This window comes from Cornus florida, unplaced genomic scaffold (genome assembly GCF_030987335.1).
Source record: "Cornus florida cultivar Cherokee Brave unplaced genomic scaffold, ASM3098733v1 CherokeeBrave_3.0.0_Hap2_Chr02, whole genome shotgun sequence".
NCBI classification, from domain to species: domain Eukaryota; kingdom Viridiplantae; phylum Streptophyta; class Magnoliopsida; order Cornales; family Cornaceae; genus Cornus; species Cornus florida.
In genome coordinates this window covers 25,491,062-25,506,175 of record NW_026775572.1, presented here as the reverse complement: position 1 = coordinate 25,506,175, position 15,114 = coordinate 25,491,062, and the positions used below count along the sequence as shown (strand labels likewise).

Sequence of the window (15,114 nt, the reverse complement as noted above, 5' to 3'; positions counted from 1 at the left end):
GTACCGTATTGTATCCGTGCTTCATAGTACATAAATGAAGAGTAAGTAAGATCAATCAGAGATAACAATACATTCATAGGAAAAGAATAGTAATTCTATAACTATAAAAAGAATAATAAGAGGTAATTTATGATTCCGGTACGCAAACCAGCTGAAATTTTTGGAGGAAGTTTATGTCACTACAGTGCCTTCCAATGTTTCACAGAGGATCAGATGATGCATTTTACGGTGATTATATTAACTTCTCTAAACACAATAATTTGCTTTGTTACTGTGCCAAAAAAAAAAAGAAAAAAAAAAAAAAAAGTGAAGAGGATAGCTATAGTATTAGGGCTAAAGAATAATTTATGTACAAAAGCCAAATGAGTGACTAAATAAAATAAGATTAATTTATTAAGTTGGAACAACTACATACATAACCCCCAGAACAAAATCACATGACTACAAGGCGAACACCAACCTAAAGTCAATAAACTAACTGCAACGGGCATTCAACTTTAAGAACACACACACACACACACACACACATATATAAAAGACAGCATAAACAGAGCAACCACCAAAAACTCCGGAATTTTAGACATGGACAACCAAATTTTGGATTTCTACAGTCTGGGAATCTCTCATCTTCCTTGAGGCAGCCTTGCATACAATCTGGGAATCTCTTTGAAAAATGACATGTTCACTGCACACTAGCTCCCCCAATTCATCAACAAACAATGGCTGCAAATTAAGAAAAGGTGTGGACAAACAGAAAAATTAAGATAAAATTAGATGAGGTTGAAGCAAAATTAATCAAGTAATCAACAATGGATAAAGCAATTTGAAAAAATAAAAATGGAGGAGCTCCTGTTGATTTTTTGTTCTTACTTTTAGAATATATACTGTAACTAAAGAAATACTACTGTATGTTTTTTTGCCCAAAATAAGACACCCAAATACTAATTTAACTTGCAAAGTTACAAGTTTTGAATAAGGACACCCGTAAAGAACTTAAAAAAAGACGCTTAAGTAAGAGATAAAAAACAACTCCATCAGATAATATAAATATTTTTCTTGGCGTTAATTACTGTATGGGCATTATACAAAGTTGAAGAACTCAAAGAAAGAAAGAAGCATAATTAGGGAAATAAATATTTAAGCCAGAAAAGGCATGATCGAAGATATGGTGAAGCCAGTAATCTTCCGTCAAATAGTGATAAATAATAGAAGTGTTCAATAAAAGTAGACTACTTGTGGAAAGAATGAAGTAAGAAATATGGATAAGTAGAAAACAGAAATGTTGCATTGCATAATAAGCATAAAAATGGTTGATGAAGAAATAAGAGAACAATAGCTACGGATGTAATACCTAATATTATGCATTCTTGCTCTGAAACCTCCTGCGCAATATGTTCACATTAACTGCGACCATCACGTATATCTTGTCATAGAGATTGCCGAAGAATCTGTAATAGGTATGCCTCCATGAACTGTTGAACAGTAAGGCACTCCAAAACCCACAATACGATGTAACAAATCCAACTGCCATGCTAATGTAGAATGAAGTTGTTTCAAGCCCATCGTCATCGTCTTTGTCATCTTGATTGACTTCATTTTCTTTACTTTCTTCCTCACTTCTGCAAAGTTCATCCTCATAAGTCTCATTGCTCAATAAGCAATCATTCGACAATGCATACCCACAGAGGTTGGGGTTTCCCTCGTAGGATGAATTATCAAATGTAGCAAATTGATTTCCTTGTGGAATTTTACCGGACAAGTTGTTATGTGACACATTCAATAGAATAAGAAAATGTAATTCAGTCATGCTGGTGGGTATGGAGCATGAAAGATTATTACTGGATAAATCTAGCAATTCTAAAAGTGCCATGGCACTAATGCCGTAAGGAATAGCACCTGCCAAATGATTGTTTGACAAATTCAAGGCAGACAATCCAGTAAGGCTGTAGACTTCTTTTGGGATCGTTCCTGATAAATTATTTGAAGAAAGATCAATTTGATATCGGAAGTAACCTGATACCCTTGCGGTCCGACCATTTAAGAAGCTAAGCATGCCATTAGGTAGACGTTCTTGTATAAAAAGATTATCAGATTCAGACCTATGAATCATACCAATAAAGTTGTAAAATTGCTGAAATCTTCTTTCAAATAACCTGAGCGTGTCCTCCCCTTGGGCAGTATAAGGATCATATTCAGCCATCGCCATACCCATAATGTTGCTGATGCACCGTGGAATTTCCCCTGATATGTAATTTGCAGAAAGATCCAATATTTTTAGAGACCTAAGTCGGCACAGCTGCGATGGAATACTTCCACTGAAATTGTTAAAGCTTAAGACCAGAAATGACAAAGATGATAAACTTTCCCCAACCAATGCCGGTATGCTTCCGGATAATCTATTATACGCAAGATCCATAGACACCAGAGTTGTGAAATTCTTCAAAGACAAAGGCAGTTTCCCATATAACCTATTACTCCTCAAATGCAACACCATGAGAGGAAGACTGCAAATGGAGTCAGGGATTTTACCATATATCTGATTGTATGATAAATCCATAAAGGACAAATTTTGCCCATATGCCCAACAGTCTGGTAACTTGCCTGTTAAATTATTTTCGGACAAATCCAAAGTACCAAGGGAACTTTTTGTAACCATGGATTCACATATACGGGAAACAGATCCCGAAAATGAATTTCCAGCCAGAACCAATGACACCATTTTGGCTGAGAAATAAGGCAGGGGACCATCAAATCCGTTGTAACTCAAATCTAGATGTGAAAGATCGAGTTTGGATGACAAATTAGGCACTTTTCCTTCGAGCTGGTTGAAAGAAACAATAATGTGCTCCACCAGTGTTGATAGATTCCAGAACCAATATGGCATGGTGTCTATGATATTCGCATTAGAGAGATCAATGTGCAAGAAATTCTTTTGTGTCCGAAGCCACTTTGGAAATTCTGGTCCCAAATCGCAAGACCTCAGCTTTATTTTATCCAGTTGAAAGGTAGGGATCCAACTTGACCTCATTCTTATAACAAATGAGTTTGAAGACAAATCTAAGACTCGTAAGCTACTTAAATTCAAGAAATGAGCCCCAGTGATAACACCAGCCAACCGATTCTCTGCAACATCCAATACAACTAGTGTTGAAAGTAGACCGAGACTTTGCGGTAAAGGCCCTTTTAATTGATTCTTTGAAAGATGCAACTCTCTCAAGGATGAAGGTCCTTCGAGTTGTTTTCCTTTTTCAATCAATCCCAAACTCGTGGGTACTCCACCTTCCAGATTATTTCCAGAGAGATCAAGAACAGTTAGAGAAGTCATGTTCCCAAAAGAATTGGGAATGGGACCTCGTAACTGATTTCTTGTCAAGTTCAGATAAACAAGACTATGGCTAATGTTGAACAACCAAAAAGGTATTGGAGAATTGAAGTTGTTAAGCGAGAGGTCAAGAATTTTAAGCGATGTGAAATTCAGATGAAGCAAAGATGAAGGAGGCTTGTTAAGGTTACAAGCAAACAAGTGCAATTCTACTAGAGAAGGTAGCATGTTGATTTTATTGAGCCAATTCATTGCATTACCAAGATCAACACCACCCAAATCAAGGACCTTCAAGGAAGAAAGACCTTGAAGCCAGTCAAGGTTGTTTGCTATAAGAAAGCGGTAAGTACTAGGAGTACTACTCAAATCAAGAGAATGTAAACGTGAAAGATTTCCAAGGTCACTGGGAATATTTCCTCTGAAATTAGCATCAGACAGATTGAGATATTCTAGATTACTAAGAGAGCCAATGGATTGAGGAATTTCATTTGTGTCAAAATGATTGAGACTCAAGTCTAGGTAGCTTAGATATGGCAAGTCAAGCAAAGCAGAATGAGTCAACTCACCTTGCAAGGACTCACTTGGGCTTTCGCTGTGCAAATCAAGAGCCATGACATGACCAGTGGTGTGATTGCATTGAACTCCTCTCCATTTACAACAATCAGCTTCTTCAACCACCCAAGAAGATAAACGATCTGAAAAATCAACCAAGCCTTTTTTGAACCTCAGAAGGGCTTTTTGCTCGCTCTCCATGCATTGAACGTTTGGAAGGGAACCGCCCATGATGTATCCAATGCTTCCCAAGCAGAGAAATCCAATGAAGTACATAGCTACAAGTACTTGAAGACTCGATCTATAATATTTCATGATCACCATGATAGATGATGATGATGGACTACGAAAAATTACAATTTGTGATAGACAAGGTATACAAGTGAGGCAAGCCAAATTAAGTCTGTAACTTAATTATGATGTAAACATTTAAATAGAAATACAAAAAAAATTTCCATCATGCGGCTTGAATCATCAGTTCACAACCTTGCATTCTTCAAATTTTACGAGAAATATCTAAGCTCCCTTGAAATATCTCTCATTTCCTCTCTCTACATTTTCCAACACGTAGTTGAGAAATTGCACCTTAAATAATTTAGTCTCGATCTAACTTTAATTCACTGTTGATTTGTGACGTAACGAATCAATTTGTAACAAACAAGGTATACAAGGCAAGACAAATTGAGTATGCAACTTACGATGTAAATGCTTAAATAGAACTATAAAAAAAGTTGCATCATGCGGTTTGGATCATCAGTTCACGACATTGCATTCTTCAAAGTTTACAAGAAATATCTAGGCTCTTTAGAAATATTTCTCATTTTCTCTCTTTATAACTTCCAACACGTGGTTAAGAAATTGTACCTTAAATAATTTAGTCTTGATTTAACTTTAATTGTGACATAAAGAATCAATTTTGCTTAACAAATTCCTGGAAGAAACAATGTTAGCTTCCTAACTCCTTATCAAGCATTAGAGCCAATTGATTGTACATGCCAGAGTCTCACCAATGACTAAATGTGTGGTGAATGTTAGTTTTGGAAAATTTTGGCTAACCAATCAAATGTTGTTTACCGACTAAAATACCATGCCAGGGTCCCACTCAGAACATATTATGATCAACAAAGCCACCTACCAATGATTCTACTTGCTTTATGGTAGAGGAGTCAACACTATTAATTTTAAGTCTATGTCTTAGGTTAAGAGTGTTTGGGATAATGATTTAAAATCTGAAAGTGAATGTATTATTATAATGTATCCAATGCTTCCCAAGCAGAGAAATCCAATGAAGTACATAGCTACAAGTACTTGAAGACTCAATCTATGATATTCCATGATCACCACTATAGATGATGATAATGGATCATGAAAAATTATAATTTGTGACGGACAAAGTATACAAGTGAGGTAAACCAAATTGAGTCTGCAACTTAATTATAATGTAAACGTTTAAATAGAAATACAAAAAAAGGTTTAATCACACGGCTTGAATAGCCTTGCAATCTTCAAATTTTACGAGAAATATCTAAGCTTCCTTGAAATATCTCTCATTTTCTCTCTCTACATTTTACAACACTAGGTTGAGAAATTGCACCTTAAATAAATTAGTCTTGATCTAACTTTAATTCATTGTTGAATTATGACGAAATGAATCAATTTGTGACAAACAAGGTATACAAGTAAGGCAAGACAAACTGAGTCTGTAATTTACGACGTAAATGCTTAAATAAAACTATAAAAAAGGTTGCATCACGTGACTTGGATTATCATTACAATCTTGTATTCTTCAAACTTTATGAAAAATATCTAAGCTCTTTAGAAATATCTCTTATTTTCTCTCTATATATTTTTCAATTCAACACGAAATTACACCTTAAATAATTTAGTTTTGATGTAACTTTAAATCAACTTTGCTTCACAGTTTCATGGAAGAAACAATGTTAGCTTCTTAACTCCTTATCAAGCATTAGAGCCAATTGATCGTACACGCCAGAGTCTCACCAATGACTAAATGTGTGGAGAATGTTAGTTTTGGAAAATTTTGGCTAACCAATTAAATGTTGTTTGCTGACTAAAATACCCATGCCAGGGTCCCACTTAGAACATATCATGATCAAAGTACTCAAAGCTTCCTACCAATGATTCTACTTGCTTTATGGTAGATGAGTCAATACTATTAAAATTTTAGGAAAAATTACATATAAATGGAGTCAAAGTTTCATATTTACTTAGAGGCGGAGTCAAAGTTTCATATTTCTCTAAAATGGATTGCTGAGGTGGCATATGGTTTTTTACTGTTTAGAAAATTGTGGTGCCTAAAATACCCTTCCCTAACAAAAAAGTAGTACCTTCAGTTCAAAAAAGTAGTACCTTCAGTTCAAAAAAGTAGTACCTTCGGAGAAAAAGTAGTACCTTCGCGGGTGTTTAAAAAATATGGTACCTGGACGCCAAAAAGTAGTACCTTCAGTTCAAAAAAGTAGTACCTTTGAAGAAAAAGTAATACCTTCGCAGAAGGATATTTTAGGCATCAAAATTTCTAAACAGTAAAAAACCATATGCCACCTCAGCAATCCATTTTAGAGAAATATGGAACTTTGACTCCGCCTCTAAGTAAATATGGAACTTTGATTCCATTTATATATAATTTTCCCTTAATTTTAAGTCTATGTCTTACATTAAGAAAGAGTGTTTAAGATAACGATTTGAAATCTAAAAGTTAATGAATTATTATATTATGTTTTAGTTAAACTTATTTTACGGTACGTATTATTACACTTAAGTTTTAAGTAATGAAAAAACAGATAAAAGGAGGAAGGAATTTACTTTTCCAAACAGATAAATTAAGGATACCTCTCAATCTTTTAAATCTTAAATCATTTAGGATACTGGTGGTTTTTTTATTTATTTATTTTTTTTTTTATTTTTTTTTTTTTATTTGTTGCATTTATCTAAACCATGTTCTATAATTTTAAGAATAAAAAAAAAAAAAAACCGAAAAAAAAAGGACGTCTTGGTCAACCAATACTTTTCTTTATTCATAGTCTAGCAATAAACAACGTATTCATGGAAGAACCAATGTTGCTTCCTAACTCTTATTAAGATTAGAGCCAATTGATTGTACCACATGCCATGGTCTAGTCAATGCTATTTACGGACTAACGAGAAAATGTTTGGTCAACGTTGGTGTGGAAAATTTGAATAACCAATCAAATGATATTTGCTTGACTAAAATATCACGCCAGGGTGCCATTAAGCATGATTTGAAATATGAGAGCCTAACAATTCTGATTGATTTGTATGTATGAGGATTAAAATATCATACTTCACATAAAATTAGTTAAATTTCTTCAACTGCCCCTACTATTACACTTAAATTTTACAGCATGAAAAATATAATAAAGAAAGCTATTCCGAATTTACTTTTCCAAATAGATAAAGAATACCCTCTCAGTATTTTAATCTTATATAAATGTATGTGAGAATACTTAGTGTTTTTTTTCTTCTATTTTTCGAGTTCAAATGGTTAAGCACTAAATCCTATTTTTGAAATTTATTTTCAATAAAATTATATGAAAATTAAAATATCTCTTTTACCCTTTTCATTTATTACTGTAAACCATACTTTTTGTTTCATCAAACCTTTTCAAAAAAATATGAAATTGTTGAACTCAAAGTCTCGTACCAGCTGTGCTTGCTAGAATTTGTTCAACCATCACTGCCATCCTAAAGCTTGGTTTCCTTCAAGACTGTGTTACAACCAGAAGAATCCTAACAGAATGGAACATCTCCCCTTCTTGCTTTCGGCCTCCTCCTCGTCCTCCAGATTGATGTTACCGACGACGGATCTAGCGCCGGCATCTTTTGTACCTAAGGCTCATTCACCGGATTGATTGGCTGTCAACCTCCATTAACGGATAAACAATCTGTTAACAATGGTTATCAGTTATTGCTTTGGGTTGGACCTTTTCAATTTCAATTGGGTTGGTTCTAGGGTTGGGCTTGCTGCCCTTGTTTGCCCAAATTGGGCTTTCTTTCCCCCTTTTAGGGCTGTTTGGCCAATTGGCCCACACTGTAATTATTACTTACTTGTCAGTTGCTTAAAATTCCAAAAAAAAAAAAAAAAAATAGACACATTCAATTTTTAGATCTATGTTCACCAAAACAAATCGGCCTTTTTGCATAAATTTTTTATTTTTTTTCTTCTTCTTAAAATTATGCTATTATTATTAAGTTTACAATACAACTTACATATTCTTTTTCTGTGTTTGGCTGATTCTAGGAATGTTAAAATATGTCCACTTAGAATTAAAGTATATTATTAAAGTATAATAATATGAAAGAGGATTGATTAGAGTAATTTTTTTTTTTTATTATTTGTTTTATGCATCTATGTATTTTATTAATGTACAGAGAATTAATTAAAAGTTTAAAATTGAAAAGTTAAAGACATGATTGATAACTAAGTGTAATAGTGGAAAAAAGTTTAAATTTTAAGGTTCTATTTGGTTGAATGTAAATATTTTTTATTATTTAATTATTGTAAAATATTTACAAAAAAAAATTAAAATATAACAAAAATAATTTATTCATCAATTGTTTATAAATTATTTAATACGATTGCTTGGTTTCACAAAATCATCAAAAACTCTACCCAAAGATTGCACTTGCAAAGCCAACCTGAAGGGCAACAACACCAGCATCTCCGATCCGTAGAAAAATGGTCCTTCTTTCACCATCTTCTCATATACTTATCTTATTTGTTCTAAGATTTCATGAATTAATGGTTTCCACATGTATGTATGTATATATGTATATTATTCACAAAATTCCAGCCCTAAATTTTGTATGTATGTATATGGGAATAGTTGTTATTCACTTTGTATTTACAGCCCTAAATTGTAATCTTCTTGAGCAGTAATCTGTTCTTTTTTATCAGTGGACTTGCTGAAATGAGTTTAATTCCTGATTGTTTGGGGTTTGAAATTGAAGGCTTTCTTGTTAGACATCCCTTTGATTTCAACTTAGCCTAAGGGCAGCGAAATAAAAGGTCACATAGAGCAAAAATAGAGCAAAAATAGAGTTCCAAATTTGAGAGGAGAAAGGGCAGCGAAATAAAAGGTCAGAGATGGATACATTAGAAGAATTGCAGAGAACAACAGTTAGATTAATGCGGGAATGGCATGAAGGGGCTTGTTTCTAAGGGCCATCCATGTCATCAAGCTGAAGCTGTGCTTGGGTAAAAAAATTCATAGTGTGAGAGAAGGAGATATAGTGTGAGAGGAGGAGATTGTGGAGGATGGGAAGAAGAAGAAAGAAAGAAAGAAAGAAAAGAAATAGAGTGGTTATAATCATAAGTTCATAACAATTAACAAGTAGCAAAGAATAAGCTAATGGCAGTTCGAGGAAAGAAAACTACAAAATTAATGTTAAAGTGAGAGAATTCTAGAGAAAAGGGAAACATGTTAGTGCTAGAAATGGAAAAGGATGTCATTAATAAGATACAAAAATCCAGCTTTAAATGGTGTATATATGGGCATCACAAAAATTAAGAACTCTTGAAAGAAAGGGGCATAATAAGGATAAAGCTAGCTAGCCCCTCTTTAATCAAATAGTTATGCTACATAATATATGGATATAAATACAAGTAGCTAGACTACTTTCAGAATGATTAGAGAGAGAAATATGCAGAAGTTGAATAGAGAAGGTTTGCATAATAAACATAAAAATGGTAGACTAAGAATGAAACAAATATAGCCACAAATTAATATTATAATGCATGGTTGCTCTGAAACTTCCTGTACAATCTGTTCATATTAACAACGACAATCACGCATATCTTGTCACAAAGATTACCCAAGAATCAGTAATAGGCATTCCTCCATGAACTGTTGAACAGTAAATGTAACGACCTAGAATTAGGAGCAATCACAAAACATGATTAGGAAATTGTAAAATTACCAAAAATAATCCCAATTACAAATCCAAAGCCTAACCAACACATGGCAGCCATGCACGTTCTTACATGCAAATGTGTTGTGTCTTAAATGACACATTCCTCTTCCATGCATCAGTACATATGGCAGCCTCATTTATTCCCACATAACCTTAGTAGATGACAAGTATCCCACCACTAAGTTGAATCACTAATATTATTACTACTTACTATCCTTAAAATATATGTTATATCCACCAAAAACAAATCTCCAAAAATCACATTCACCTCCGAACCTAAAAACAAAATTGCACTAAAATTCATCTATAATCATATTAATCACCCTTTAATAAATCTCACAAAGATCCAAATTTACAGTACTGAAGAAAATAAAATAAATTAATCACAATTAAATAAATAAATAAATAAAAGGTAGAACAAGAAATAAATAACAAAAGCCAAAGATGGAACACCCACCTACCATTCCTGAAATTCTCCATGCACCAAGCTTTCTTACTCAGTAATATCATGCCTGCTTGCTCTGAAACTTCTTGCTCACTCTGTTCATGTTAACAACAACCATTACGTATATCTTTTCACAAAGATTGCCCAAGAATCGGTAATAGGCATTCCTCCATGAAGTGTTGAACAATAAAGCGCTCCAAAACCCACAATATCCAGTAATGAATCCGGCTGCCATTCTAATGTAGAATGAAGTTGTTTCAATCCCATCCCCATTCTCAACTTGCCTGCTTTCACTTCCTTTGCTTGCTTCCTCGCCTCTACAAAGTGCATCCTCATATGTCACATTGCTCAAGCAATCATTCGCAGTTGGAAGCCCGCAGAGGTTGGGATTTCCCATGACGGATGCTTTATCGAATTTCTGCATGCTTGATGGAATTTTTCCTGATAAGTTATTTTGTGACGCATCCAAAAATTCAAGAGAAGCTAAATCAGATATGCTGGTGGGTATGGAGCATGAAAGCTCGTTCCGGGATAAATCAAGCTGTTCTAAAAGTTTCATGGAACCAATGTCGTGTGGAATAGAACCTGTCAAATGATTATTTGAAAGATTCAAGTAAACCAATCCAATAAGGCTCGTGACTATTATGGGGATCTCTCCTGATAAATTATTTGACGAAAGATCAATGCTACATGGAGCCATAGGATTGCGATCTTCTTCACCCGTTAAAGGATTATAATCAGTCCTAGTCATACCCATAATATTGTTGATGCACAGTGGAATTGTTCCTGATATATGATTTGAAGAAAGATTCAAAAGTTTTAGATGCTTAAGTTGGCACAGATGCGAGGGAATAGTTCCACTGAAATTGTTAGAATCCAAGTATAGAATTGCCAAATTTGGGAGACTTCCCTCAATCCAAGCTATGCTCCCCGATAATTTATTATGCTTGAGATTTAAATGCGCTAAACTTGCGCAATTCTTCAAGGACAAAGGGATTTCCCCATATAACCTATTCCCCCACAAACTCAAAATAAAGAGAGGAAGATGGCCAATTGAGTCTGGAATTTTGCCATAAAACTGATTGTTTCCCAAGTATAGTGTGTCCAAATTTTGCCCATTTGTCCAGCAGTCTGGTAGCTGTCCAGAGAAGTTATTTCCAGACAAATACAAAACACTTAAGGAACTATTTACAACCAACGACTCACATATATGAGAAATATGTCCGGAAAACAAATTGTCATCCAGATACAATGTCTTCATTTTGGCAGAGAAACGTGGCAGGGGACCATGAAAACTGTTGCTCCCCAAATCTAGATGTGAAAGATTGACTAACGACGACAAATCCGGCACTTTTCCTTTGAGCTGATTGCTATAGAGAGTCACCTGATCTGCCATTGTAGAGAGATTCCAAAACCAATCGGGCACGGAATCTGAAATACCAGCATGATCGATAGAAATGTAGGAGAAGTCATTTTGTGTACGTAACCAATAGGGAAATAGTGGTCCCAAATGGCAATCCCACAAGCTTATTATATCAAGTCGAAAAACAGGGACCCAACTTGAGCTCATGTTTAAAACAAACGAGTTGCCATCCAAACGTAATACTCGTAAGCTACTTAAATTCGAAAAATGAGCCTCAGTGATAACACCTGCCAAGCGATTCAATTCAACATCCAAGACTACTAGTTTTGAAAGTAGACCGAGACTTTGCAATAATTTCCCATTTAATTGATTGTAGGAGAGATCCAATTCTCTCAAGGATGAAGGTCCTTTGAGTTGGTTTCCTTCCCGAATCAAACCCAGACTTTTGGGTATTTCACCTTCAAGATTATTCGAGGACAAATCAAGAATAGCAAGAGAAGTCATGTTCTCAAAAGCATCCGGAATGGGGCCTTGTAAGTGACTTCCTGTGAAGTTTATATGAACAAGACTATGGCTAATGTTGAACAACCAACGAGGTATTGAAGAACTGAAGTTGTTAAGTGAGAGGTCAAGAATTTGAAGCGACGTGAAGTTTGCATGAGGCAAAGATGAAGGAAGCTTGTTAAGGTTAGAATCAAACAAGTGCAGTTCTACTAGAGAAGGCAGCACATTGATTTGATTGAGCCAATTCACTGCATTCCTAAGATCAACCCCGCCCAAGTTAAGGACCTTCAAAGAAGAAAGACCTTGGAGCCAGTCAAGGTTGCTTGCTGTAAGAGGGTGGTACCTACTACTCAAATCAAGAAAATGTAACCGTGAAAGATTTCCAAGTTCTCTGGGAATATGTCCCCTGAAATTGGCTTGAGAGAGATTGAGATATTCTAGATTACTAAGAGAGCCAATGAACTTGGGAATTTCATTTGTGTCAAAATGATTGAGACTCAAGTCTAGGTAACTTAGATATGGCAAGTCAAGCAAAGCAGAATTTAACTCACCTTGCAAGGACTCATTTGGTAAATCAAGAGCCATGACATGACCTGTGGTGTGGTTGCATTCAACTCCTCTCCATTTGCAACAATCAGCTTCTTCTTCAGCCACCCAAGAAGATAAACGGTCCGAATGATCAACCAAGCTTTCCTTGAACCTCAGAAGAGCTTTCTGCTCGCTCTCCATGCATTGAACATTTGGAAGGGAACCACCCATGATGTATCCGATGAAGTACAAAGCTACAAGTACTTGAAGACTACTCAATCTATAATATTCCATGATCACCATGATAGATGATGATGGACTATGAAAATTTGCAATTTGTGACAAACAAGGTATACAAGTGAGGCAAGCCAAATTGAGTTTGCAACTTAATTATGATGTAAACGTTTAAATAGAACTACAAAAAAAAAAGTTCCATCACGCGGCTTGGATCATCTGTTTATGGCTTTGCATTCTTCAAACTTTACAAGAAATATTTAAACTCCCTAGAAATATCTCTCATTTTCTCTCTCTACATTTTCCAACATGTGGTTGAGAAATTGCACCTTAAATAATTTAGTCTCGATCTAACTTTAATCTACTGTTGAATTTTGACGTAACGAATCAATTTGTGACGTAACGAATCAATTTGTGACAAACAAGGTATACAAGTAAGGCAAGACAAATTGAGTCTGCAACTTACGATATAAACACTTAAATAGAACTACAAAAAATGATGTATCACAAGGCTTGGATCATCAATTCACAGTCTTGCATTCTTCAAACTTTACGAAAAATATCTAAGCTCTTTAGAAATATCTCTCATTCTCTCTCTATATATTTTTCAATACGTGGTTGAAAAATTGCACCTTAAATAATTTAATCTTGATCTAACTTTAATTGTAACACAACAAATCAATTTTGCTTAACAGATTCGTGAAAGAAACAGTGTTAGCTTCCTAACTCCTTATCAAGCATTAGAGCCAACTAATTGTACATGCCAGAGTCTAACCAATGACTAAATGTGTGGAGAATGTTAGTTTTGGAAAATTTTGGCTAACCAATCAAATGTTGTTTACTAACTAAAATATCATGCCAGGGTCCCACTTAGAACATATCATGATCAAAGTACTCAAAGCCGCGAACCAATGATTCTACTTGCTTTATGGTAGAGGAGTCAATACTATTAATTTTAAGTCTATGTCTATAATATTCCATGAATCACCATGTACTTATTCTGCTTTGCTTGATATGGCAAGTCAAGCAAAGCAGAATAAGTCAACTCACCTGGCAAGGACTCATTTAGGGTTTGGCTATGTAAATCAAGAGCCATGACATGACCAGCGGTGTGGTTGCATTCAACTCCCCTCCATTTGCAACAATCAGCTTCTTCTTCAACCACCCAAGAAGCTTCTTCTTCAACCAAGCCTTCTTTGACCTCAGAAGAGCTTTCTGCTCGCTCTCCATGCATTGAACATTTGGAAGGGAACCACCCATGATGGATCCAATGCTTCCCAAGCAAAGAAATCCAATGAAGTACATAGCTACAAGTACTTGAAGCCTCAATCTATAATATTCCATGATCACCATGATAGATGATGATGATGGACTATGAAAAATTACAATTTGTGACAGACAGGGTATACAAGTGAGGCAAGCCAAATTGAGTCTGCAACTTAATTATGATGTAAATGTTTAAATAGAATTACAAAAAAAGGTTACATCACGCAATTTGGATCATCAGTTCATGGCCTTGCATTCTTCAACCTTAACGAGAAATATCTAAGCTCTCTAGAAATATCTCTTATTTTCTTTATCAACATTTTTCAACACGTGGTTGAGAAATTGCACCTTAAATAATTTAGTCTTGATCTAACTTTAATCAACTATTGAATTATGACGTAACGAATCAATTTGTGACAAACAAGGTATACAAGTAAGGCAAAACAAATTGAGTTTGCAGCTTAAGATGTAAATGCTTAAATAGAACCACAAAAAAAGTTGCATCACGCAGCTTGATTGCTAGTTTACGGCGTTGCATTCTTCAAACCTAACAAGAAATATCTATACTTTCTAGAAATATTTTTACTTTTTTCTCTTTACATTTTTCAACGCATGGTTGAGAAAGTGCAGCTTAAATAATCTAATTTTGAACTAAATTTAATCCACCGTGTTAACTTGTGACATAACGAATCAATTTTGCTTAACATATTCTTGGAAGAAACAGTGTTACCTTCCTATCTCCTTATCAAGCATTGGAGCCAATTGATTGTACATGCCCCAGTCTCACCAATGACTAAATTGTGTGGTGAATGTTAGTTTTGGAAAATTTTGGCTAACCAATCAAATGTTGTTTGCTGACTAAAATATCATCCCAGGTCCCACTTAGAACATATCATGATCAAGGAACTCAAAGCCGCCTACCAATGATTCTACTTGCTTCATGGTAGA

General features: G+C 34.8%; 2 protein-coding genes across 2 annotated transcripts; both read right to left on the bottom strand.

Annotated features, from left to right (window-relative positions):
• Nucleotides 1-367: 367 nt before the first annotated feature.
• LOC132294354 (receptor-like protein EIX2) lies at nucleotides 368-4,677 on the bottom strand. Its single transcript, XM_059792176.1, has 2 exons — nucleotides 1,352-4,677; nucleotides 368-723 (listed from the first exon to the last, which is right to left on the bottom strand). The coding sequence occupies exon 1, from the start codon at nucleotides 4,196-4,198 to the stop codon at nucleotides 1,358-1,360; it is 2,841 nt and encodes a 946-aa protein (XP_059648159.1). The 5' UTR covers nucleotides 4,199-4,677; the 3' UTR covers nucleotides 368-723; nucleotides 1,352-1,357.
• A 5,655-nt stretch (nucleotides 4,678-10,332) lies between these two features.
• Nucleotides 10,333-12,969, bottom strand: LOC132295880 (receptor-like protein EIX1). The gene has a single exon (XM_059794144.1). It carries the CDS (start codon nucleotides 12,967-12,969, stop codon nucleotides 10,333-10,335), a length of 2,637 nt encoding a protein of 878 aa, XP_059650127.1.
• Between the last annotated feature and the right edge of the window lie 2,145 nt (nucleotides 12,970-15,114).